At 40.2% G+C, this 27,905-nt stretch overlaps 1 protein-coding gene across 2 annotated transcripts; it reads left to right on the top strand.

Moving 5' to 3' along the window:
* The first annotated feature begins 202 nt into the window (after window positions 1-202).
* THAP4 (THAP domain containing 4) lies at window positions 203-27,905 on the top strand. 2 transcript variants are annotated; one of them, XM_054984031.1, is made up of 6 exons: window positions 203-673; window positions 6,118-7,271; window positions 16,671-16,830; window positions 19,150-19,259; window positions 20,021-20,124; window positions 26,659-27,905. In XM_054984031.1, exons 1-6 carry the CDS (start codon window positions 591-593, stop codon window positions 26,776-26,778), a joined length of 1,731 nt encoding a protein of 576 aa, XP_054840006.1. In that variant the 5' UTR covers window positions 203-590; the 3' UTR covers window positions 26,779-27,905. The 2 variants fall into 2 exon arrangements, with proteins under 2 accessions (XP_054840006.1, XP_054840007.1); XM_054984032.1 differs by lacking the exons at window positions 203-673; window positions 6,118-7,271 and adding an exon at window positions 9,945-10,043.

The following is a 27,905-nucleotide window of genomic DNA, read 5'->3' as shown; positions in this document are numbered from 1 at the left end:
AGCCTTACCCAATCGCACGGCTTTTCACAACTCACCTGAGCGGCGATTGGTCTACTCAGGAGCCAAGCAAGTTCTTCTGCACGGCACCTACTTCCTCTTGCAAAACAGGGTGGCGCCATTTTGTCGTACGGATAGGAGGGTTCTACGGAGCGGGCTCGTTGAGATCGGATTTTACTTCTCGCTGAACCGGGAGGAACTTTTCCGTGCGTGTCTTGAGTTTGTCTCCGAGGACAACAGCGACGGAGGATTTCCAAAATGCCAACTTATGGGCGCCGCCATCTTGCTGTACGAAGTACCGAAGCCCGGCCTCCCTCCTGTCGTCAACACGGCTGTCAGAGCGAACAATTTAGGCTGTGAAGCGAGATATCCCAGGAGAATGAGTTAACCGAAGAAAGAAAAGGGGCGGGGTGGCTGGGCCTCCACGGCAGATATAAGGGAAGGGCCGTCGCAATGACAGCTTTTTCCGTACGGAAGTAGCTTATTACGGCCTCTGAGGGGAGACCCCGCTGGCCTCGCCATCTTGCTGTACGGCTGAGGAGGGGGCGGCGTGGAGGGAGGCGGAGGTAGGGCCGCCCGCGCGGCCTCCGGAGATGGTGATCTGTTGCGCGGCGCTGAATTGTTCCAACCGGCAGGGCAAAGCTCCCCGGGGCCGGGCGGCCGTCTCCTTCCACAGGTAACCGGAGGGAGGGGAAGGACCGCTCGTACCAGGCAGGCAGGCAGAGCCCTTCCCGTCTCCACTCAGGCACCTTCGGAAAGGCGGGCGCTGCCGTGGCCCTGACCACAAAGCCACACGCCCCCCCCTCGCCTCCGCGGCCCTCCTGCCCCCTTCCCCGTTCGCCTCCGCCTCTCGGAGCCAGGGAGAGTGGAGGAGCATCCCGTGGACGAGGGGCGACGGTGCCCTGGCCCCCTCCCCTCCCCCAGACCTTGAGGGAGAGCTGGGTGTGCGGAGGCCGAAAGTTGCTTGGAGCCCCCACCCCGTTGCTCGGGCTTGCTCAGAGAGGAAGGTGGCGAGGAGGCACTCTGCACATGCTCGCGTTCGAGGGCTGAGGCTTAGCCGGGCAGCCAGCTCCAGAGCTTGTGCCCTGGCCTAACCAAGCCCTCCACGGACCCCCTCTTTGCCCCCCCTCAAGTGCAGTCCTATGTAAAGTTACTCTAGTCTAAATCCATTGACCTCAATGGGCTTAAACTGGAATTACTCTGTTTAGGATTGCGCTGTAAGTGTGTGGCGCTCCTAATTGAAGGCAGCCTGCCTGGAGGTTGGGAAATGGGGGTATGTGGCACCTCACTGGAGGAATGCTTGTGCAGGCAACACAAGGTGCAGCGAACCTGCCCCTTTTGAGCTCATGAAGCAGTGTCGTCTTAGCTGCTTGGCAGGAAGTGTGATGAGTGTTGCTTTTCCTGGAAGGTGCAATAAGGGGGTGCAGCAGTTGAAGGAGTCCTTTGTCATGTAGCTGGGAGAGACGTAGTGCCCTTGTCAATTCTCCACTTCTTGAAATGGATGGGTGTTCCATTTTCATAGCTCTAAAGGCAGGTGGAAGAAATAGCCCTGCCTGTAGGACGCCCTGAAATAATAGGCCAATCTTTAAAAATTCCCAGTGTGTTCAAGATAAACATGTTGTTTCTCTCTTCACTGTGGAGACAATGAACTAAAAACACAATTTTCCAACAATTTTTTTTAAAAAAATCTCATTTCTGAGAGGTATTATAATGCTACAGTTTCTCATTCAGATAAGAGAAATGACAGACCTATGCTGAGTTTAAGTTGCCATTGTAACAACTGTATCAAAGTTTATTTTTAAATTGAAAAAGACACAACCCTGGTAATCAAAGAGTAATGGGATAACAGTTATTTTAATGTAAAGTTAATTACATCTCAGTTGCAGTCTTTTTAATATTAAAACTTTGTTCTCATGAATTGGGCAGCAATCATGTTCAATTTATACATGCATGTTTTTTACATTTCTGATGGTGTGCAAAAGAATCTCAAACAAATAAATGTCTTGTGTCTGTTTCAAGGTGCAATTTTGTAATGCTTCTGATACTGTTGTTATTTTGGTAAAATATAGATTGTAGCAGAGTTCCTTTCTGTCTGAACAAAACACCTTTTCAATTTGAAAGTGAAAACAGCTGAATAGTGAAAGTATGTACAGTACTATTACACTGAGATCTTATGCAGATTTATTCCGGTCTAAGTCCATTGATTTCAGCTGCCTTAGACTGGAGTAACTCTGCATAAGAATGCACTATAAATGTGTTTGTAAACTTTTGAAACCTTGAGATTAAAAACATAAAATTTGCCATGTCACATTGAGCAAGTTATGTTAGCCCAGCATTCTGTTTCTATAATGAGTTACCCAGGTGCTTCTGGGAGCTCATAAGCAAAGCAAGGTCATGTTTGTGTCCTGTTTGTTCTCAATGGTATAGCATCTCTGAATTTATACATTTGATTTATGTATTATGGATAATAGCTATTATGGCCAATAATTTTGTTAAATTTGTCCTCCAAAAGTTTGTTTTTAAACTTACATAGAACTTTGACTGCTACATATGGAGTTGAAATTTTCATCAAATTGTCCACTATAATTCCAAGATCTCTCCTCCTCTCAGTCACCAAACAGTTCAATATATTATTCTTTTTGTTCCAGTGTGGGTCACCTTACACTTACCTACACTGAACTTCATTTGCCACATTGTTGCCTAGTCACCCAATGCAAAGAGATTCCTTTAAGGCTTTTCACAGTCCACTTTTATTTTCAGCAGCCTGAATAATTTGGTTTCATCTGCAAATTTGACCACTGCACTACTCAGCCTCTGATTCCAGATTCTTTATAAACCGATTAAATGGTATCAGTTCCAGTACAGATTCCTGTGGGACCCCACTGGTTGCTTATCTTCACTGTAAGAACAGCCCCTTTGTTCCTTATGCTTTTAAAAAGATTTAACTACTTTTTTTATTCATAAGAGGACTGTTCTCTTACCCCTTGTCTGCTAAGGTTACTCATGAGTCTTTGGTGAGGAACCTTGTCAAAAGGCTTTAGGAAATATAAGTGTATATAATGTCTACTAGGTTACCATTATCCTCATTCTTGTTAAATCTCTTTAAGAACTCCCAAAAGTTGATGAGGCAGAACTTTCCTTTGCAGAAGTTATGCTGATTTTTCCTTATTGGATTTTGTTTCTTGATGTGCTCAGTAATCTTTTCTTTAATAAGTTTCTACTAATTTACCTGGGATGGATGTTGAGGTAACTGGCCTATAATTTCCTAGATCCCCCTGGACAATTTTTATACAATTAGTCTAACATTTGGTACTTTCCAGTCTCCTTGATATAGAAGCCAATTTTAGGAGCAAGTTACATTTACTGGTTAGAATATGAACACCCAACATGTGGCTTCCTTCCCTCATGGATTCATGTTATGCTCTTCCCCAAATATCTTGCAGTGTCCCTGCTTTGGGATGCAGCAAGATATTTGCTCTGCCCTGGGGATGAGAGTGAGATGTATGATTTGAGCACACGTTTACTCAGTCAATGTGAGAATAGTTGAAATCATCCGTTATTACAGCATTTTCCATTTTAGATGCCTCCCTTATTTCCTTCACAATCTTGAGATCACCCTCATGGTTTTGCTCAGGTAGGGGATGGTATGGGCCCTATTTTTAAGTTGCTTTTAGTAGCTAGTATCTCATAGCAATTCTGTGGGTGAGTTTATTCCCCTTATGTTTTTTAGCTTGTATGGCTGATATACAGAGTAACGCCATGCTTAACACATCCTTCACTGTCCTGTCTGTAGATTTTTATATCCTGGGAAACCTATATCCTAATGTCAGGTTTCTGAAAATCTCATTGTATCTATGTTATCATACAGTACCAAGGATGCCAGCTTCCTCTATCTTGCTTTAGAGGCTTGTTTCCCACACCTGATCCTCTGCAGTCCTTAAGTGCCAGTGCCTTGTTCCGTTTCAGATTAATTGGAGCCTATCACTTTTGTACAGGTTTGGCTTGTCCCAGAAAGTTCCCCAGCATCTGATAAACCGACACCCTTCTTCCATTTTCTCATCCATGCTTTGAGATCCCTAACCTCTGCCTGTCTAGCTGGCCCTGCACATGGAACAGGCGGCAAATCTGAGAATGCTACCCTTGAAATTTTGGGATTTTAACTTCCTGTCTAGTAACCTATATTTTCCCTCCAGAACTGTGCAGCTACATTTCCCAAAGTCATTGGTGTCAACATGAACCGGAACCACTGACTCTTCCCCTGCATTAGCTACCAGCTGACCTATACAGTGTGTGGTGTCTGCAACCTTCAAATCAGAGAGTCAAGTCACCTGGCAGTCAAGGTGCTTCTCTTAATGCCCCACTACCAGGAATCTACCTGTCCCCCACGCAGAGTGATATTGTCAGCACAAGAGGCCATTGGTTCAGTATATATATTTCTTGCTTCTTGACAACTTAAAACAAGTGTTTCTCCTGATACAGAGGCTCAGTTCAGACTTCATATCTCAACCTATTATTTGTACTAATCCTAGGTTTGGATCCAGTGCAGGAACTGTCTGAGGACCGTGAAAGGATCACCAGTCTTCCAGGTTTTCTCCTTCCTACAGCAGCCATTTCTGACCCCAGGAATGTTTATTTTCAGAGTTTCAGGACCCACATGGAAGAATAGCCAAGTGGATTATGAGATGGAAGTGGGGAGGTACTTGAGGGAAAAATCACTTCCTCCTTCCTTTTCCATCAGCGAAACCCCACTCACTCAAGAGGGAGCAGTTTAATCCTCTTCCTCTTTTCCTCTGCAGCCTCCCAACCTGTGTGGCTGTTATTCCATGTGAGTCCAGCAACCCCAGGATAAACTTTCCCAGGATCAGAAGTGGCTGCTGGGACAGGGGGCAGGTAGATCTGTGACAGTTAATGCCTTTTGCTGACTGATCACAGGATCCAACTCTATTTTAGATCCAAAAATGTGACTTGTACTTTCAAATGTACAGGCAAACCATGTGTGTTCTCCAACTCATATTTATAAGTGGATAGCAAATGATGCCAATTGTTATTTATGACATGCCAATAATTAAGCCACCTTAACCATGGCTTGACATGCCATCTCAGTTGAGCCAAAGGAATACTTTGTGCATAAACCTTGCTGAAGCTGTATTCAGATTCCGTCTTTTTCTGTTGTTGAATTGACGCTGTAGCACTAAACTAAAAATGAGTGAAAAGGTATGTCATGTAAGAGCCACAAACTGGAAGAGCCACAGTTGAATATTCTGGGTTTGTGAATGCTGGAATCTTGCTATGCTGCATTTTGCATCTGGACTATCAGTAATCAGTGCAAGAAACTGGAACAGTTGCTTGCTGGTGTCAGATATACTGAATCAGTGTGCCTAATGTCTGAAAAGCCTTTATCTGGAAGTGCCTTTGTGCTAAGAGAGGAATTCAGGATGTTTTATATCAACCCTGATCACTCTCTTCAGTCTGAGACAACTTGTTTCACAAAACCTGCTAACGGATTGGATTGTCTCTCTCATTGTAGTTGATTTACTGAAACAGCAGAGTCAGAAAAAAGATTTCCCATCATACTATTTCTCTTTTAAATCTATAGCTGTGGTCTGCAACTAGTTCTTACCAGGGACTATATACTGAACTGAGAGAAGACTAAAGGGCTAACACTGTTTGTTCTATCCACAGGCTCAGGAAGCATGAACCACAGTGTGGGAAAAAGTTTCTTTGGCCCTCTAGCTTCCAATATGAACAGCACAAAGAGTAATAAGAAAGAAAGCACAAAGCTAAAAAAATCCACCATCCCTGTGACATTTTGGTGCCAGAAATGTAACAAATGCTGTATTTTTCTGTGCTCTGGGAAATGCTCAGGTTGGGTTGGATCCCGCAGATCCTTTCTGTTAGCAGTGGTGCTTTGCCCTGGTGTGCTTTCCCATGATGCAAGTGCATCGGCTTCTGGCATCAGGAGAAGCCCGATGGTGCTGAAGGAAAAAAACAACCATTAGCTTAGTGGGTCAGTGACACCTAACCCATCATCTCTCAGAGACTTTAGATGTTAATTCCTGAATGTGTCGTATTATAGAAGAAGCACACACAATAACTTTCTTCTTGTACATGGTTTTGTAGGTTTCCATTAAAGGACTCAAAGCGACTGATCCAGTGGTTAAAAGCGGTTCAGAGGGATAACTGGATCCCCACCAAATATTCTTTCTTATGCAGTGAGCACTTCACTAAAGACAGCTTTTCAAAGCGGCTGGAGGATCAGCATCGGCTGCTCAAACCCACAGCTGTGCCAACCATTTTCCAGCTTTCAGAGAAAAGAGGGGGAAGCAGGGATTATGTCAAGAGGAGGAGGAAAATCGTAAGTCAGGCTCTGTACAGAGATGGCAGCCAACCAAAGGAAGGAAACTGTGAGGTAGCGGAGGTGAACTTATCTTCTGACCGAGACTCGAGGATGGATGGAACTCAAGAAATGGAGCAAGTGACTCTTCAAGCTGAAATTGGTTCACTCTCTGAGCAGGGAGAGAATTTTCAGGTTCAACTTGAAGGCTCCCTCAGGAGGATGCTAGCTGATAACCTAGTCACAAAAGTGGCCCAGAATAAACCAGAGAAGTCTTCTGTAGAGGATTGTTCTGAAATGGTGATTCATCCTGGGAATCTGAAAACAGATCGAAATGGTATATCAGAAGATGATTTTACACCTCCTGTGTCTGGGGCTTGCAAATTTATTGGCTCCCTTCATTCTTACAGCTTTTTCTCCAAGCATACGAGAGAAAGGTCATCTTTTCCAAAGGAGCAACTGGAAAGGAAACGGTTAAGAAGGAGTGTTGAACCTAGTTGTAGTAACAGCATAGTGGAACAGGATGGAAGTTTACCAGAAACCTCCTCTACTTCTTCTCTTACTGTTGTCCCCCAAAAGCCTTCCCAAAGCCTGTCTGCATCCCCTGCAGATCTGACTCCTAAGCCCGCAACAGAAGCTGTTGTAGGTCAGAAGGGAGACACGGATGCCAATCCCATGTCAATCAATGAGGTCATCATGTCTGCTTCAGGGGCCTGCAAGCTCATTGACTCTCTCCATTCATATTGCTTCTCCTCTCGGCATAGCAAAAGCCAAGTGTGCTGTTTAAGAGAGCAGGTGGAGAAGAAGAATGGAGAGCTGAAACTGTTGAGACAGAAGATCAGCCGCTCTGACAGCCAAGTTAGAAAGCTGAAAGAAAAGCTAGATGAACTGAAGAGGATCCATTTTCCATTCCTGAGCAACCTGCTGTCCCAAGACTGTGGTCAGTATTTTCTGCACATACAAACGGCTGGGGCACAGTTGCTATCAAAATATAAGCCTATCTAGTTAACCATAACATACTTCTCAAAACATTGTTTCAAGGCAGATTACCTGTTACTTCCCTCTCTGTGATTATTTTATCCCGTGAAGCATATAACCCCAATAATAATAATAATAATTCAGTTTATATACTGGCCTTCAGGATGACTTAACACCCACTCAGAGCGGTTTACAAAGTATGTTATTATTATCCCTACAACAATCACTCTGTGAGTTGGGTGAGGCTGAGAGCACTCCAAAGAGCTGTGACTGATTCAAGGTCACCCGGCTGGCTACAAGTGGAGGAGTGGGGAATCAAACCGGTTCTCCAGATTAGAGTCCTGCTGCTCTTAACTGCTACACCGAACTGGCTCTCAATCATATTGAATGTTATATTCTCCCCCCATACATATGTCTTGCACCAGTGCCCTCATATTGAATGGGTAGGGGAATTTGCTGTTCTACAAATGAAAGCTTCTGTGCTTATAGATTTTTCTGGTTGCTGACCGTAATAATCTATAAATATGTCAGGTTTTATCTTGTCTGAAAGTTGCCTAAAGGTTATGTTTACCCATTATGTATCATATTTATATATTATATGATGATTCTCCATCCCCTTTGTCATCAGTGTGCCTACAATGTTAAGTAGTTGCCATGTTCAAATACAGTCACCGTCTGAAGTATAGCTGAAATGCTGTAAAATCCCAAAATATAATTGTAAAAATAGTCCCTGAGCCCCTAGCAAATAGCAGCTTCTTGGCTAAATAAATCAGATCGTGCAGCTACAGAGCATATTCGCAGGTGAAAACAGTGCTGCGGTCCAGCAAGCATGATGACCAGTCGGTTAAACAAGCGTGTTCGTGCACTCAAACCCCAGAGCACTTGAAAGGGGGTTGAGAATAGGACACACTGTACCCATATCCTTGCAGCACAAGTAACTGGAAGGAACAGGAAGAATAGATATAGAAAAGATTAAAAGTAATCATTGTGCAAAAAGCAGGACTGTAAGAGAGAAAGGGGAGCAACCCAACCTGTAGCATCTGAAAGGCGGTGACCTCTCTCAAATGAACTGAAGAGCTGTGGCTGCCTTCCAGAACTGTGGACAGCCCTTTTGGAACGATACAAAGAAAGAGGCTTCCTCAAATGTTTAGGAGGTTGCTTGGCACAGTCTGCTAATGTGCTTTATGGATTTCTGTGGCAACCAGTCTCCTCCAGGGCTCTGAGAATAGGCTGGGCATGTTCTGGAAACTGGACATGGTGACATAGCAGCTTGCTGATTGGTAGCAGTTTTGGTCCCCAAAAGCTCCTTCCACCCACACACACTTTCAACTGTTTGAAGGTCTTACTTGCCCAATACATAAGTGATAGCTTATACAAAGTTCCAAGAGGGCTGTATTTATTTACCTTCCAGCCATGTAAAGCACAGTAACGTTCTGTTGATTTTAACAGGAGGCTTAAAGCACATGCCAGTCAGTGTTTCCCATTGAAGTGAATAATTTTCATTGACATGTAGGAGAATGTAAGAATACATTCATTTTTCCTGCTTAAATGGGAGCAAAGCTTGCTCTCTTAATTGGAATCATCAGTTTCTGGAGTGGTGACCAATTTTTGCTGCTGTGCAGAACAGTTCCTATTAATTTATCTGGACAAAGGTAAAGTGCCTGTATAGTTGATGTGTTGAGCTTTCTCCCTACCCCAGACATGGTGACACCCAAATGTATGGCCTTTGGACAACGTTTATTCATCCTCAGTTGTACCTTTTCTTTGTGGAAACCATTTGCTTTTACTGGGAAACTCTCCCATTAACCTGGCCATGTCATGCTGAAGATGTTAAAAATAATATACAAAATGTATTAATCATGGGGGAGGGGTTATAATGAGTAGGCCATTTCTCTTTGGATAGGGACTGAGATGAGTTTTAGCTCTGTGTTCTGTACAAAATGAAGAGTGAAATGCATATTTCTGCATGTGCACTGTGACTTCCTTTGCTGCTTACTTTTTCTCATAAGAATGATAGAAATATAAAGGAAACAGTAGTGATTTGCAGTGATACATAACTATTTTCTGAAAGAATACCAGCTTCCTTTGTAACATAAACGTAACCATATAAGCAGAAGTAACCTGGAGGACTGTGAGTAATAGGAAGGAACACTAGATGTTAAATCTGAATTCTATTAATTTGTGTGATTTAAACAGAAATATATTCTTCATGGATTATGGCTGGCAATTTGTATTTATTTGTAAATGTGTATATGCAAATACTTCCCTCTGTGACACTATGAGTTAAGACTTGCCTGATTTCACTGGTTAAGTACACAGAAAAATGGTTTACATATAGCTTTGCCAGTTTGACTTTCTTAATTACCTTTTTCTTTTCCTGTGCCTTGAATTCCAGATCTTATAATAATGGGATCTGAAATTGAAGGTTGTGTGTGCCAGTATGTACTTCACCTTCAAAGAGCAATAAGGCAAAACACACCAGTAAGAATTACAAATTTAATAACAATATATGACAGCATTGAATATACTTTCTCTACTAGTTACTATAAGTGAACTACAAGTCCCAGCATACAGTGGGATAACCTCTATACAGAATTGCAAGGTTGTTTCCTGTCTTGTCTTTTTGTTAGCTTACTGCAGAGTGTTTCCTGGAGAATAGGGAAAGATTAGTGACCTAGAGTGAACAAGCTAAAAACAGTCTTTTGGGATATGGCAAGCAATGAAATAAATACAGGTACAGTCTGAACCAGTTGACATTTTTATCAGAGCACTTTCTGAAAGTGGAGATTTGGGCACCATTCTTCTATGTGTTCTTCTGTGTCTGTTAATGATTTTGCAGGGTGCTGTTCTTGGTATTAATCAAGAAAGAAATACTTGTTTCCATAGGAGGCACTGTGCATGTGTTCCACGGCTTGTATTGATGCCTGTTTTGGAGGTGTTCACCCATTGCTTGGGCTCTGAAACTTTACCCAAAATTAGAAACCTTGGAACTATGTGCTTCCTCCCCTTGGGTAGAAGTTGTCAACCAAACAAGAAAGTTCCACATTCTTCCTACTCAATTGTTTACCTCTACTTGTGGAGAGGGGAACGGGGGGTCATGGCAAGCAAAGAGACCCTTTGGGCATTTCCAGATGTGTAAGCTTTCCCTTGTTTGGGAATCAAGTTTAATAGAGGGATGCATGTGAAGTTGAAGTTGTAAACAAGTTAGGGTTTCACACTTGTAGTGCTCACACTTTGAACCATATCAGTGTATGTTTATACTTCGGGAGGGGCATCTAGAACAGTAGTCTTGTTAATGCAGGAAAAAGCAAGTGCTTATAAAAGAGGAGGGGTAATAGAGGATAACTACTGTAGGATAACCACCAGGTTGTCCCACTAGAACAAATATGTATTATTAGAAAATTGTTATCATTTATTGAAATCCACAAATGGACGATATGTTAGCAGTATTTCGGATGCAATATGTGAACATCTGTGTTGTAGAGAATGGCATGCTGTGAATAATAGCATGAAAAAGTGAGCAAGGAGATGAGGCTAAAACATCCTGGGATTTTTAACCTGTGCAGACAAGGGATTGATTGCGGATTAGACTTATTAAAAGTCATTGACTAGGTAGTCATCTAAAAATATTGCAAGTATTTTTACCTTGCGTTCTTGCTCCATTGGGCCCCAAACCTCTGGATAACAAGTAAAATAATTATCTTTACATGGTCAGACTAACGATTGAATCATGATTTCAATTTTGAATCAATAAGTTCAGCCCTTACTACAGATGTGGCAGAAAGTATGCCTTCTTTTTTTCTTTTTTTTTGTGCAGTCCAGTGTTCCTTTGAGAATTGCACATGCTGTGGTGGTTGGAATGATGACACGTTTGATGCAAAGAGAATTCTTTAATTATAAAGTAATCCCTATGCCTTTCACATCAGCTTCAGGGAGGGGGTCTAGCAATAAAACAATATGTGAATAGATAATTAATACATCATCTTAAAAAAAGAATGAAACATATTATTTTAAAAAGCAGAAATTATTCAGAGCATGTGCAAAGTGCAATTCATAATATATTTTTAGTGTCTGTTCTGTGTGTGCGCTTATTGCAGAGTGGGTTACCTGGACTTGTCTCAGTTCTTACCTAAATGAGTGCCTGCCAGGAGATGTTCTCTTTTAACCCATTCTGGTGCAGAGTTCTCAGCTTTAAAATCTATTCTGTCTCCTTTTTTTAACAGAGCTCTCTCTTCCTGTTTGTTGCACTTAGTTATGACTCAAAACAAAAAAGTCTATGGGTTTGTGATTAAGCTTTAGAAAGTGTTGTACCAGGGAGGCACCAATTCTGTGGTGTAATATGTTACTTCTGTGCTATGAGAGTCCAATTTTGAGAGATCTGTTTGTCTTCCCTATGTAGATTTTACCACATCCACATGCTATTGCATACACCATGTGATCACTATTGCAGTTTGTGAATTCTTTGAGATAGTATTGTTTATTGTCAGTAGAGCTGATGAAGTATTTCATTGGTTTGGTTTTCTTACAGAAGCAACAATGCCCACTGAGAAAGTGACCCATGAGCAGATCCTGGAAACATGGTTGTAAATTCTTATTCTGATAAGTGTTGCTGTGTATTAAAAGATCTTTCAAACTAGCTGTTTTCTTATAGGCAATAATTGTTGTTTTTTTGTTACACATAGGTATGCCATGTAATATGTTCCAGTTCTTATATATGCTCTTTTTTAAGCCTGCACTTATAGAATTGTAGGTTAAGCTACATACAAGCCTTCCAGGGTCACTTGTTTTCTTGCCTTTTAGTAGTTTACTCCTTTCTTTGGCAATGGCCCTGGTGAGAGATGTTTGCAGAACTCACTGTGGGTATCCTTTTTGTGTCAAATTCTTTTGTAATATTGAAGGCTCAGTCTGAAAATCCTGTATCAATTTCTCCTAATTCTGAGAAATTGACCATTAGGTAAATTGTTTCTTACATGTTGTAAGATGGTGGTTGTCATATCTAAGGAGGGAGTTCTTATCGGTAGATTTTCTGAACAAATTAGTGTATATTTGGTTGTTTTCCCTGGAAACCATAATATCCAAAAAGTATATCGGTTTATTGTTTGCATGTGTTTCAAATTTTAGATGTATACCTCTACTGCCAGGCCAGTTGTGAAAGGTGTGTAATTGGTCTGAAGTTCCCTTCCATAACAAAAATGTCATCAGTATAATGCCACCATTTGATTATGTGACTCTGAAAAAGATTATTTGGAGAATATACATGTTTTCCTTTAAAATCATTCATATACAAATTTGCCACCTCTGAAGGCACAGATAACCCCATAGCTACACCTTGAATTTGCCAACAGTACTTGTTATTGGACTTAAAATAATTTTTCTTAAGTACAATTTCTGATAAGGCTGTGAGAAAAGAAATGGGGGAGTAGTTGCTATCCCTTTTATTCAATGTCTTCTCTATGACAGTTATAGCCTCTGTTTGAGGAGTGCTAGTGTAAAAGGAGTTTACATCATATGTAACAAACAAGGTGATTTTGTCTACACGGGATAGATTGGTCAGCTTATTAATGAAATCCATAGTTGCTTTAATATAAGAGGCATTGTTAGGAACAAAGGGTCTGAGAAAGTGACCCACATACTTGGAAACAGGTTCTAACACTGAATTGCTATGACACAATTGCTACTTGACACCTTGGGAGAGGGTATATGCCTTTATGAATCTTGGGCAGTACATAAAATACAGGTGTTCTGGGACTAGCATATAGTATAAATATGCTTTTTCTCATGGTGAGGTATAACCCAGGATCTCACCTTCTTCGGTTTATTGTGCTCAACTAAAAAGCTTCTTTCTTTTAGTTGTTAGCATAATACAGATTAGAGATCTTGCACTCAGCTTAGAACTGGAATGGGTGTTTATGTAGGGGGCTGAATCCACATGTTTTAATATCATGATAATGTTCTAGAAAACACTAACACCATAAGTCTGTCTACAAAATACTTCTAACATGTGTTCTTCACATGTCGGGAGACGCAATGTTTGCCAGGAAGCTTAGTTTTAAATGACAGAACAGGTGGAGATGAATTCTGGAGGGGATGGATTCTCTCACAGTCCTCCACTGCCTTTGGCATCTCCCCTTCTGGAGCCTTTGCCCTGGTGAGGCTCGATTAAGCAGCGAGGGCGACAAGGTAAAAGCTCTGGAAGGTGAGACAGTCTGGCACATCAGAGGCAGTAGAGGGCTGTGAGAGCATCTGTCCCCTCCAGAGCGATCTCTGACAGCTCTGTCTTTCAAAACTATACTTCCCAGCTAACATCGCATCTCCTGACACTTGACAGACATGCACCCTGGTGTCTTGTGTAGAAAGACTCTAAGAAGAGCAGATAATACAGACCTGTATTGCTTCCTCTGAAGGAAATTTTGAATTGCAATATATTTGTTATCCACTAGATGGTAGTAACAAACAAGTTGTCAGCCTCTCTTTGGTGCAAGCTTTGCCGGTTTTTCTTCCTTTTGTAAGCTGTATGAACCTGTATATGCTCTCCAAGGAAAAGAGAACAGACTTCATTGTGTGTTTTTACTAGCCTCTCAGAAATAGTAATTGTGTGTGTTTTACTAGCCTTAGAGAAATAGTAATTTGTGATTAAATATTAGCACTCTTTCCACACTTGAGGTGGAAAGAAATATAGTAGTTTCTACATGTTAGTTAATCATAGAGGTAGACAGTCTCAGACCTTTGGCAATTCTGTATCTGGTTTCTGGACATTAATAAAAACCAACAAATTATACCTCATTGGAACCAATCTGTGTGCGCATCCGTGTTCCTGTTAAACTTGGTGGTATACCCTTCCCTTGTTTTTTTATTTACTTGTTTACTTCATTTATACCCTGCCTTTCTTCAAATGAGGACCCAAATCATTCCTCTCTCCTCCACTGTATTCTCACAACAATCCTGTGAGTTAGGTTAGGCTGAGAGTATGTGACTGGCTCAAGGTCACCCAGCAAGCTTCCATGGCCAAGTGGGGATTCAAACCTGGTTCTCCCAGATCCTAGTCCGACTGACACTCTAACCACTACACCACCCTACCTCTGATATCATTGGTAAGCAAATGTCTTATAATTTATGTTCACTCATACCAAACTGTGAGTGGGACTTGAGGGACTCATCATTACATCACCCCTCTCCATGATTCCACCTCTCTGCCTCCTTTTCTCTCATTGAAAATATGTTGAAAAGAACTGTAGATTGCCTTGAGCATGCTGTGTAACATGATTGCTGTGCGTGCTCACTGCAGCAGTCACGGGTGCAGGGAAGTACTGGAGTTACATTTCTCATGCTCCCTAGTGCATCTGGACATTGTTTCACATGCTTATGACAGCATCCAGAATGTCTCCCAAGTGCCCTTTCCTTTAGTAAGTTAAGAAAGTGAATACCAGAAAGAACTTACGGGAAGAGCATGCTGACATAGATCAGTTTAGGATTGGACTCAGATATGGAGCAGATCCTAAAATGATCCAGAGGGTGGAAGCTAAATATCTGGTGACCTCTGCCCTAGCCCTCCTCATTTTGGACTCCATTCTATCACTAATTCCCATCATATGACATCTTTCTCTTTGTTTATGGGTACATATTAATCCTAGGCTGGAAATGAAGCTGATATTAAGATTTCTGGACAGAGTCTGTCCAACAACAAATGTGAAAAAGGAGTAGGTGGTTGTAGCTCGTTCTAAGCCTCTGCCAGTGGGGGTAAGGAAGCATATTGTTTCATTTGTCCTTCAGGCAGTCGTGTTAGACTTGAGAAACTTTTAAAGAAAGCTTTATTTTATTCTTCTGCTTTGTTTGAGAAACTGGTATAGACCTTGATTTCACTAGGGAACTGTTAAGATTGTGCATGATGAGCTGGAGATGGCAATCTAGACATACAAAAGAATTTTCGTATTTGCCATATAAAAAAGAATTTAGGCAGATGTGTACAACAAGTAATGGTAGTCCTGTACTTACAAAGAATAGGCAGTCTTTCGTGTCATTAGACATTCACAGTAAAATTGGCAGTCTTGATTTTTCCTGTTAAAATACTCATCCTCTCCCATTTATAAATTATAATTTTACTGTAACTCTTCTTTCCTCTGATTAAAATAATCCTAACATTTATATGCTTGTGGTGTGTTTGGAAAGTTTCATATGCATTCTCAATAATCCTTACAACTACCTTGAAAAGCATGTAAGTGGTGTTTATCCTCCTGTTACAAATGGTAGAGGTGGGGGGGGGAGTGCCCAAGAGTGGCTTGCCTAGAGCCATTTAACAGTTCATGTGAGATATGTACGGGAGACTTTCTGGCTCATGGCTCACAGTTGCTACGCTATACCAACTCTCATAAGAACTATGAGTATTCTAAAATTATACCTTAAACAGCAAACAAGAGGTGTGTCTTCTTTCTCTCCTCAGTGGGGAATCATAGAGTTGTATAAGACTTCCGGATTATGGTTCGGTCCCTTGAGCGGAAGCAAGATTTAGCACACTTTATCAAGTTTTCTGAGTGTGACTATAGTTTCCTTTGGTTCTACTGGCCAAGTTATTCCAAGTTTTGGTAAAAAGCTAAGTTGTCTGCCAGCAATTGAGGTGTGCTTTCTCTCTTCTGTAGCAATAGAGAGCAATGAGGGTGGCTTTTTTTTTTTGTCTGTCATTTTCATATTTGAAGATTATCATCAACCCAGCCTTTACGTCTCCAGGGTAAACACACAGTTCTTTTAGCACTTTGCAATATTAAATTTTTGCAGCCTTTGTTCATTGGTCTTCTTTAAATGGGGCCAGATCTTGTAAAGCTCAGACTCCTAAGCTCATAATAAGTACAAAGCACAGTATATGGGGGCTTCTGCAAACAGTGCCTGGTCAGTTGGTTCCTGATAATTTTCTGATGGTGATGCCCTGTATGCTGTCCTTAGTTTTTCAGTACTACTTGAAAATGAGCTCTGGTACCTGCAGTAGTCAAATTCAGTGTTAACAGAATGCTTATGGAATAATTAAATGGCCAACACACAGTCGTCTACTAAAAAATTGTTCTCTTCTGTTCTCCATCTTTGCTTGTGATACTGAGTTTTCATTTTGCTGAAATGTTTTAATCTAACTCGTGCTAAAGGTTTATGTGAAAAACAGTAGAGTACATTACAGGCATACATATAAGGGAGCTAATTAAAATCCGGTTAAAATGCAAGATGTTGGAATACCCCCAATCAACTCCTGTCCAGAAAAGCCAACATAAACAAATTGCTTTGCCCTATTGACTAGCCATGATATGGTAAAATCTAGTTACGTTGGATGTCAACTATTTGTGGCAATTTTTCAATTTCCAGTCCTCTTCTTTTCCCACAGAAACCCCACAGTTGAACCCTGTGATTGAGCCTCTGTCCTGGATGTTGGGTACTTGGCTGTCAGACCCACCAGGAGATGGGACCTTTCCCTCAATGAAGCCTTTTCAGTACCTCGAAGAAGTTCAGATCTCGCATGTGGGGCAGCCCATGTTGAATTTCTCGTGAGTTCATTCCTTGTTTTGGGTCTCTCTTGTGAATATGTCTTAAAATATTTTTACTTACACATTTAAAGTGAATATATTATAAGCTTGTTTGAGGCATTTGCTTATTTTATTTAATGTATTAAAGTTTTACTTCATTTATAGTACATCTTCTTGATTGAAATTCAAGGCAGATTTTAGATTTCTTAACTATCTTTCTACCTAGATTTCAAAGGTGATGCACAAAGGAAACATGAATAAAAACACAACAGTAATCTGTAGAATAAATTTAAGGAATCAGAAAAAAAAATCCTCCTAAACTAGGAGACTTTTTTTTCAGAAATGGCTGAGCATCTACAGAACTGCCACATGGATCTTGATTAATGTAGGTTTTTAAATCAGCAATGAAGTTAGACCTAAACATTTGAAGAGAGATAAGCATATAGGTGTGCAAGCATGATACAATCTCCACTTCGGGTGTGTACCGCTAATTATTGTACAGGAAAGCCAAGCAGAATTTCCCAAGCAGTTGAAAAAAGTGGATAGAAATGCGAGTCTTTTAAAAAGCTTTAAATAATCTTGCTGATCTCCATAGCTTCTCCTGTTAGGTTCCTCGAGGCATCTGGGAAGACAAAAGATGTGGATGGTAGAGTTAGCCACCTCACTGTGGCAGTCACCAAGGAAGAAAGGGGAGCATATGCCAGTACGCTGGCAGGCAGAAGGACAGAACAACGGCTATAGCATGAATTTGGGGAGAGTGAAATGCAGGGTGATGGGTGTCGTGGAGGGCACTGTTCAGGGGCATTGGCTCCTAAACATTTACTGCTGACTTGACTGGCTCATGGAGTCGTTCCTGGTGATTTCAGTAAGGAATGCTTTCAGAACCAAGGAAAAAAGTGGTGGAGATCAAATGCTTCCTTTCGAGCATTTCAAAGTTTTGAAATACCAGTTTTCTAGATGGTTTGACCTGCAAAAAGAGACATTTGTGTAAAAATGTAAAATGGATAGAAATTACATTTTGGTTTTGGGGAGAAATATTCTCGGATTTAGTTTTGTGCAGTAAACTATAATGTGCTTAAAAAAAATAGAAAATGGAGAAGGTGCATAATTTCTTTCTCATGCTATCCTAAATTATGCATTTAATTATGAAACTATATTTTTAATTTGTTGATCTGTTATTAGTGGTATTTGTTTTTATTCATAATTGTGTGCCAGACTTAAACTATGCTAAAAGCTAATCCGTAGTGATTTAAAGTGTTTAGTTTTAGTGTGAAACTTACAGCACTTTGCCACATGGCTGGCCTAGTTGCATAACATTTTGCTGAGCTGCCTGACTAAAATACAGAGTTTTGTGCTAACCAGAAAAATGGTGGACTCTTGTAAGCTAGTTTTGAGAAGGAAGTCCAGTTTTAAGATATGCTATCAGCTGATTGTGTAAGTGGCAAACTCACCAAACTACTTTAGCCACAAACTGGCAGCAGCTCTTGGTTCTGCATAACTTTTTAAGAGATGCATTGTTGGAAAAGCTATCCAATAACATGGTAAATGGACTGGGAGGGTCAGGGGATTGGAGGATTTACTATTCTGCTCAGACAATATCGCGATCAGATGCATAGAGCCAGCACAGTCTGAAGTGTATTAGAAGAACAGTTCAACATAAAGGCCAAGAATTGTAACTGTAAAGGAACTTGTGAAGGTAGGGCACTTGTGACAGAGAAGGAAAGCCCTGCCATGCATCTCCTGTACTGCTTGGTCTTCTTCATGGGAGAAACACAATTTGCCAAATGATAGGAAAAATATACTCTCAAGAAGTATGACAAATAGGACGGGGAAGAAATATGATGCAGGGTCCAAAAATCCAGGAATAGAGAAATGTTTCCAAGGACCTATATAGCAATAATATATATAGCAATAATATTCCTGTAAATGTCTGTGTTTAAAAGGGCTTTGGGTTAATAACTTGAAGAGAATATTTTTTTTGTTTACTTCCATTATATCTCTCCTTTCTCACTAATGGGAACCAAAAGGGGGCTTGCATTGTTCTCACCTCCATTTTATCCTCACAACAAACCTGTGAGATAGTTCAGGCTGAGAGTGGGTGACGAGTCCAAAGTCACCTGCAAGCTTCTGTAGCAGTGAGGATCTGAGCCAGAGTCTCCCAGCCTCTAGTCTAACCAATGTACCACGTTGGAATACTGCACTGCTTATATTTCTTTTATGTCAGTGCTGCTGAAAGAGCAGCAAAATGAGCCCTGACTTCTGTGGCGTGCTAGTCACAGAGGAAAGTCTTCAGGGATCTTGTGGCACCTTGTGGCATCCTAATATTTTATATCCTAATAGATTCAACGCCTTCCATCCAGACACCAGGAAGCCAATGCACCGAGAATGTGGATTCATCCGTATCAAACCAGACACTAACAAGGTGGCCTTCATCAGTGCTCAGAACACAGGTACTAACCTAGTTGCAATTACAATACAGCTAGACTACAGCGTGAGCATTAAAAATACAAGATGACACCATGCTTAGATTTATAAAATACAACCAACATTTACTTATAACAATGCTTAAATGTCTAATATATAAATATAAATGTACATCTGGTATTCTGTGCGTTTCAAACAGTTCATCAGAGTCACATTTCACAAGTCGCTGTGTAACAAATAACATAATCTAGAGTAATGATCTGTACATACATATATATAAAAACCCCCACATTTTTAAGATAACTCACACTGCACACCACAAACCTACAACTTCATTCAGAGCTAGCTAGCGTCTCCTTGAAGCAGCACCTTTGATAATGCCAGAAATCTACATATCCTTACTTCTGTTGTCATGGTTAAATCCTCATTCAAATCTCTTACACCTGTTACTACACCAGCCACAAAAGCCACAAAACCCTTTAAATGAAGGGCGTACTTGTGAAATGTGTTGTATTTTATAAATCCATAACACGGTGTCATCCTGTATTTCTAACTAACCTAGTTATATCAAGTGTTCATACTTTAGCTTTAAATCTGACTTGATGGAAAATATTTTACTCCATACTTCAGACAACATGGTCTTGGCTATTATGGATCAACAGTATGTGCATGTATGTATGTGTATATAGTATTCCAGTTTATATATTTATTTCTAAGATTTATACCTAACCATGGCATTCATTTTTATGAACTATGTTAGTACTGACAACTTCTCTTCTTGATGCAGGTTTGGTAGAGGTGGAGGAAGGAGAGGTAAATGGACAGGAGCTTTCTATCGCTTCCCATTCTTTAGGAAGGATCTCATTTGCCAAGAAGCCCCATGTAGAACAAGTGAGTACTTCTGAAGCTTGGTTGGAAGCTATGCTGAATGCTTATTTAGCATTCCATAGCCTACTTGAAGAGTTACTTCTTTTCTTCATATACAATTATGGAAGATTCCCTGGAATACTGTAGTGCAACTTACAGGCATGATCGTAACTGTCCATGGCATGAGGCCCACAGCTCGGGGAGCCTCACAACTGTTTACAAGTGGAAACCTCCTGCTAACCCCAAGTCCAAAAAGCACGATTTTGTTCTCTTTCCTGAAATATGAGGTGGGTGCCTCATTAGGAAACATTTCTCAGAAGAGCTACAGGTTTTCTGTTGAAGAACCATGTGTGCTCTATGGGATCAAATAATAATTATTATAATAATAACATTCAATTTATATACTGCCCATATGTAACCCCTGATGGCTCCCAAGAGCTTCTTTAAGTACCATTGTCCAGTAACATAATGGACAGGAAATGCTGTTTCAATTGTTCATTCAGCTTCATCATTAAATGACTGTTTATGGAACCATTTGACCATATCCATAGAAAGCCTTTTCATTACTTCTGTGAAGTTTGTTTTGGCTTTGACTTATCTGGAGGTGTGTTCTCTGATACTTGTATAGCTTATCCAGCCAATAAGGTAACTGGGGATTATCTACCTTACAAAGGTGTCGTAAGGATTACTAAAATAATGTGTGTGCTTTGAGTACTTGAAAACTATTTCAGCATTAAGTGTTGTTAACATTTGTCATCACCTCTAATGAGAGAAACTAAAGATTTAGCACACAATCCCTGTAAAATGCCCCCTTTTAGTTCTAAGCTGAAAGAAGTCAGGGCATCATTTATGCTGACTGAGTCCTATTGAATTTATATCCTTAAAATTTACTAGTTCATTTGATTTAATTCCCTTGAAGGGTGTGAATCCAGACTTGTTGCATTGTAATCACATAACATTCTACTTGTTTAAGGAAAAATTCTCACATCTTTAGCAAGCATTCTTCTCTCCCTAAGACTGTTTCTCTTCTCTTCAGTTTATCCACAGTTTGCAAATTGGTAGTATAGCTCACATTCTAAAACACTGTTCTTCATCACCGGGCAGCCTTTGTTCTCTCTATAGTTGGTGAGTTTAGCAGAGCAAATACATTCCACTGATAAGAAGGAAGACAAAAAATCCCTCATTTGTCAGCATGACCATAAAGCAGAAAGGCAACTTCAGCAGACTTTGAAAGAGCTCTGTTCTTTTGCATTTTCATGCTGCTGTATTTTTGCTCAGTCTCTTGATTGAAGAGGTGAAAAAGAACAAGAACAAAGGCCGTGGACCATGGTTATTAGAGGTGTGCATACAAAATTCCTGAGCTGAAGATATACCTGGATATTAATTTAATTTTCCAGAATGGTAATACAAATCCAAAATGCTTGCAAAAACCCCTCCCTGAAAAAATCCAGTGTTTTTCCAAGTTCCAAAGCTTACCAGCCGTGCAAGATGAGCACACGTTTTTCTTTATACTGATTTCCTAGCTTTTCTCTCTTCCAGGCAACTCCTTAAAAGGGAGGAGCACAGAGCACCCCCAGCCAATCCCAAACTGTAGAGAGCTGACTTCTCCTTCCCCCCTCCTTTGTGAGGATTCCCCTCTGAAAGTAGAAAGCCTGAAGGAACCAGTCACTGTAGAATTGGAACACTTGGTCCACTGTGCTTGAAACTTAGGTGGTCTTTAGTGGAAAGCCAGTAGCTACCCCTCTCCAATTTTGTTGTCATTTAGTTGAAAAACAGCCTCTCCAGCCCTCCCACCAAATTCTCCATTGGAAATAATGGTACAGTTGCCAGTCTCCTTCCTTACTTTGTTAAACAGAACACAAAAAAAAACACATGGCAAACAGAGTTTTCATGAAAAGGTAAATTTTTTTAAATTGTCAGTCAGTCACTACAAGAGTAAGAAAATGAAATGAATACAGACAGAGTTTTTTTTAATATGCCGATGTCTATTGGGAGCTCTCCCACTAGGCTGCTGCCATTTTAGGACTCAGTAGAGACAGAAGTGAAGTTGTGCAGAGAGGGGGTCTGTAAAATTGACCCCCTTTGTTCAAACTGCTTGACTTAAAGGGTGTTTAGATTAGAGGGAGGACTATGTTCTGTTCAAATTTGGTGCTATCTTTTTAAACAGCTGACCGGACCTTTGAATAGATTGCCCATTGAAAATAATGTTTCCAAAGAAAAAACACATGGATTTAACTCCTGAAGCAGTAATATCCTACCTAGTAATAAGCAGTCATGCTAAAAAATTCTGATCCAAAAATTTCTGCATCAAAAATTATAATGAAAATTTTCTCAGTACATACTCCTAATGGTTATATCCTGCCTTGATATATAGCAGAAACATGGAAGAGTGCATAGGTTGTAGGGACTACGTTTGTGTTAAACAAAGTTGAGATGGCTTTCAGCCAAAGCAGAGAGGCAATGGAGGAAGGACAGGGCTTTGTACCTGATTGTAGACAGTGCTGGAAAAAAGGGTCAGGGGGTCTGGTAAAGACAGTGCAGAAGTAATGCGGATTGAGGAGAGATGGAAGAGAGGAGAATTGACAAGCTGAACACTGCAATTCCTATGTAGATGACAATTTAAATGTATGCTGTTCTACTGATCAGGATGTCTGTGTTGAGAATTTCTACTTCGAGTACATACTGTAAGGTTCTTCATTGTGGTCTCTGTAGATCACACTGATGGGGGATCTGTGTCGTGCTGCTCACTTGGGCGTTGATTTTTGACACACTTCCCGATGAGCAAGGCTCTTAGATTGCATCACACAAGTATCCTATATAGTTGTCACTTCTGTTAAGAAACCTGTATATACCCTATATGTGACCATCGTATGTGAATTAAAGATGCATATCTTTCCCTGTGTGCATGTCCTTGAGAACCTGCTGCCAATCAAGGTATCCCATCATAAATGTACACAGTGAAGCAGACACATCCATTCATAGCTCATGATGGTATAAACATGAAAAGACTTTTTCTTACAGCTGAGACCTGTGTATGAAATGCATCGTTTGCACAGCAACTATTAGAATCTTAGAAGGCTAGAACCAGCAAGTTGAGTTTCCGAGGCATCAGCAGCCCTCATCAGTTAAAAGGTGGTAGGGTTGTATTATGAGGTCTGTAAGTGTGGAAAATTAGAAATCTTCAGAGGGACAAAACTCTAAGTAGCCTTCCCAGAAGCAAGGGAGCAAGGGTTCCACTACCAGTAACTTCAACTGAAATTTTTATAAGGAAGTTTGAATTGTTAATTCAGGGATGGAAATTAGCAGCTTCTTTGGAGGCCAAATCTGCTGAATGCTAATGCTGATTTGGCCTATAGCTTCTCCTTCCATAAAGAAAAAGAACCAGCTCCTGTTTAAACATGTAGCATGTAATACTGGACTGTTCTTTAATTATAATTTATTTTATGCATTGATGCCACTGTCATATTTGCTCAAAGTGACAGCACAGGAACATTTTTCTTCTGTATCGCAACTAGGAGCCATGGGAGCAATTTGGCCATTAAGCATAATTCCACAGGGAAGTATAGAGTACTCTTTTAATGATTTTTGGACAAAATAAAATTTATATATGACCACTAAAAATATAGTTGTCAGTGCTTCACAAACATCCTAAATATCTAAATATCTCTTGCTTCACTGCAACCCCAAAGCCCCAGACAAATACACCCTAATGTTCATTGTGATCCCTCATGAACTCAGCCTTATACAATTACTTGTTCATTTGTACATAGCCACCATGTATAGATATCACTGTTATTACAATTGTCAGATGCAAATAGATCCTTTTTTTTAGAAAGGAAGATGATGTTTGTTCATATCTGAGCTAGTTTCTTCGTGAGGTTGATGGATTTCCTCTCCATGCGGCTGAATGTGGTGCTTTCCGTGGTCATAGATCCAGAGGAGTTAGCCGTGTTAGTCTGTAGTCGCAAAATACTAAAGAGTCCACTAGCACCTTTAACTAACCAAAATCTTAAAGGTGCTAGTGGACTCTTTACTACAGATTCAAATACTAATTTTTAACATGTTTGGTATCTCATGGCTAACAGCAACACATTTAATCCTGTTGTCTTTGTGTAGTTCTAGTGATATAACAATGAAATACATTCTAGATACTTGCGTGAAAATGCCAGTGGTGATCTATTTTTGGTGACTTTTCACAGGACAGTGTCACAAAAACATAACATACCACTAACTTAATTCACTGTCAATGTTTGTCATTGTAAGAAGCCCTTGATTTTGAGCACCAGGAAAAACTTAACTGCTTGCCTTATCAAAAATGCCCAGTCACGGGACCATAGGATTCTGTATTTTATCTTTTAAAATGTTGACATCCGAGTGTAAGAACTGGTCTTGAACAGAAAAACTGAGTAGAGGTAGAAGGATTAAACACCTCCTCCCTTCTTGCACAGCCCTGAGGTAAATTGGGGCTGTATGAGCAATTCATCTAGGGACTTTGCCTCTTTTGTTGGAGCCCTTATGTTGGGAAAGACATGTGGGTTTAGACATGCATGTTTAAAGAGTGCTTTGAATATAAATGCTTGCTTTATAGGTTCATGGATGACAATAAAAGTGTGCTGCTGTAGTTTCAAAGAAAATAGCTTTCTCTTGTTCCTGAAGGAACAGTTCTCCCGTTTATCAGGAGACCCATTCTGCGTCCAGGGCGACTTTGTACCAGCCACAATGTCTCAGCCTAACCTACTTCATAGGGTTGTTGTGAGGGAAAAATGGATGAGGGGAAACCAGTGTACACTATGCTGTGCTTCTTGGAAGAAGGGCAGGAAAAACATAGTAAGTAAATAAAAGTCTAGGGCACCTAGAGGCTTGCATAGTCCTGATAGTAGACTGCGTATTTATAGTCCTACAGAATTCTTCCTGTTTTATAAACCATTTTGCAATATAAATTCAAATTAGGGAACAATTAACTGTGAGTAACTCAATCCTCCCGGCCACAGACCACCCCAAAATAATGGCACAGTCAAACTTTCAGAGCTTATCTTCAAAATGTGTTACCAGAAAAATCTGAAATCCATGATGAATATCATTATATTAAAGGTTTTTTGTTATAAATCCTTTTAAATCAACATGAAAAAGCTATGCATTTCTAATCTTAACTCAGTTTAAACATTGAAACTATCATAGTAACTGGTTCAAGGGCTTGGAACAGCTTACACAATTACTTAAAATGTATAGATTAAAAAATAAAACAAAAAGGAAAGGTCTTCCTCTTGCTGATGTTTTTGCCGGGGTATGGGATTCCCAGCAAATCCTTCTAATTCTGGCTGGTGACTTGGCTGTGCAGCCACAAAAGAGCTGACCATTTATCATCTGCCCTACATCTACTTTTCTGAGTCATAATGTAATCAATGGGCTTAGTCTGCAGTAACTCAGCATAGGGTTGCAGTGTAAATGGCTTTTAAAATGGCATTTTTTTAGCAGTTTGTTTTAAAGGAGAGAAATGTTTAATTCCATAGATCCCTTTTTCTACATATAAGTGGATTTTACATTTGTGTGTTTATTGTCTTGCTGCATATTCAGAATAACTGGTTCATTAGAAAGCTTTTCAGTTTGAATGTTGCATATCAAATGCTTCTCTGCTGTTCTTTTGAACAGTTGTACTCAGTAAAATAACCTTTGGCTGTGTTTCTTGGGCTGGGCTCCTCACTCCCGGATATTTCATTTCCACTCTCCTTTAAAAATGATGGTAACTATGGTAAAAAGGGCAAAGGGCACTGACTAACATACACAACATCTTGGATTATGTGCAAAAATCATTTACTGAAATAAGTGGAAGGGCCTAATTGAGCAGCTCATGGACTCTGTGCCAAGAAGAACAGACTAAACTGACTGGCTGTGTGATCAGGAACCCTTCTTTGTAAAACCCATTGTGTTTCAGATGCTGTTATATGGACCCTATTCTATTCTTCAGTTTAAGAGAACTTGGATCTAATTCTGTGTCGCATTTTCTCCTCTTGTACTGTTCTAACTCCCTGACTTGGCAGGCTGTCACTTGGAGTAAATCTGGCTTGACAAATTAGGGCTTTCAAATAAGACATAATTCTGAGTGAAGTGATCCAAACTGTTTGTCTGTGTTTTTGTTTATTGTTTGTCCTTCCAACCCCCAATTTCAAATTCTGTTCTTAGGTCAATTCTGTTTTTAAAGATGTACACTTAAGTCGGCAGACTCCTCTCAGGGCAAGATCTGTGGATGCACCAAGGTCTATAGTAGTTTGAAAGAGCTTTGTTTGTTTTTGAGTCAATTATTGCTTATTGACTTATGAGGAAATTCAGTGCGCTCCTCCTCAGATCTCTTGTAACAAAACTTTGTATTGGGAGGAAAGAGGATTATAATTGGTAAGAATATTTTCTCTATGGAATTTTGTAGGGGTGGGCAATACATTTCCAGTACTGATTAAGTGACTACATTTATTCAGTCCATGGACCTTGGTTTGCTTTGTTATTTCTTCTTGAATTATGAACAGAATCAAAATAACAAGCCTTCTGTTTTGTCTTTTTCCTTAGATTACTAGAAAATTCAGGCTCAATTCTGATGGGAAACTAGAACAGACTGTCTCCATGGCAACCACTACACAGCCAATGACTCAGCACCTCCACGTTACCTACAAGAAAGTGACACCTTAAAACAAAGGAGAGTTGTTTTGCCACAGAAGCACTGAAGCCAAGGCAAACTGCTTAAAGGGAAAGGAAGCCACTTGAAAGCAAAACTGTGACTTCTCATTTTTGTGACCCAGTTCTCACCTGGCAGCAGGATGGGGGGAGACCACAAACTGCAGTTACTGAAGGAATTTACTCTAAGGTTTCTGTAATGGTAGATGAAAAAAAGTAAAGCCAATAAAAAAAACCTTTATTTTTGAGGGTGTGGCTTTGAATGATATCAGGTTAGAAATGTCCCTGTATTTGACATTTGTTAAAGCTTTCAGAATTCATCCTTAAGAAGTACAGAGAATGATGGTGGACTTCATTTTTGGAGTTTGCTTTTAGTGATCTTAATGGTTTGCATCGAAGGTGGTCATGCATGGGGAGTGGCCATGGATTTCTCTTATCAAGTACAGTTTAGAACTAGAACCTATTAATCATTGTAGGTGTGGGTCTTATCCTAGTAGCTTCATATAAACAGTCATTAATTCCTTGGGTTGTATTAAGTGTTCTGCAGTGTTTCAGGATCAGGCCCATTGCTGTAGAATAGGAATTATCATTCAGCTTCTTCCATCTTTTTGTGGTAACTTGAGTTTGACTATAGGTATGTGGCAGAGGCAACAGTAGAGGTGAAGGAAAAAATGAATTGTCTTCTACTGTAGTTTAAATATGGCACAGTGTCACAGATGGGGAAGATCATTAGAAATTTCCAATACTAAAATGACTGATTTGCACAGTATTTTTACAGTCTTGAGATGTCCTCCTTGGCCATTTCCCCACCCATTCTATAAGTGGACTTCCTCATTTTCCCTCAAAGCTGTTTTGTGAGAAACATACCCCACTAATTCCTTATTGGATTGGTATTTAAAATGAAGTTTTAAATCCCAACTCAGCAATCCAAACAAGAGGAAATATAAAACAATGAAAGGAAAAACTGAAATGAACTGAATCAAGGAGCTCTGGTGTAAATATATAGACCCTGGTAATTCCTTGTATGTTTAGAAAGCTGTTGGCTCCAGATAGCTGCTGGGTTTTTTTTTTCCTTTTCAATTGCAGTAGCATTTATTGAATACTATGCAAAAAATGCTTGGAATAAAAGCATGTTTAGATTA

This window comes from Eublepharis macularius, chromosome 6, assembly GCF_028583425.1.
Source record: "Eublepharis macularius isolate TG4126 chromosome 6, MPM_Emac_v1.0, whole genome shotgun sequence".
Taxonomy (NCBI): Eukaryota; Metazoa; Chordata; class Lepidosauria; order Squamata; family Eublepharidae; genus Eublepharis; species Eublepharis macularius.
The sequence above is the reverse complement of the archived record's forward strand: the minus strand, read 5'-3'. Positions and strand labels throughout refer to the sequence as shown.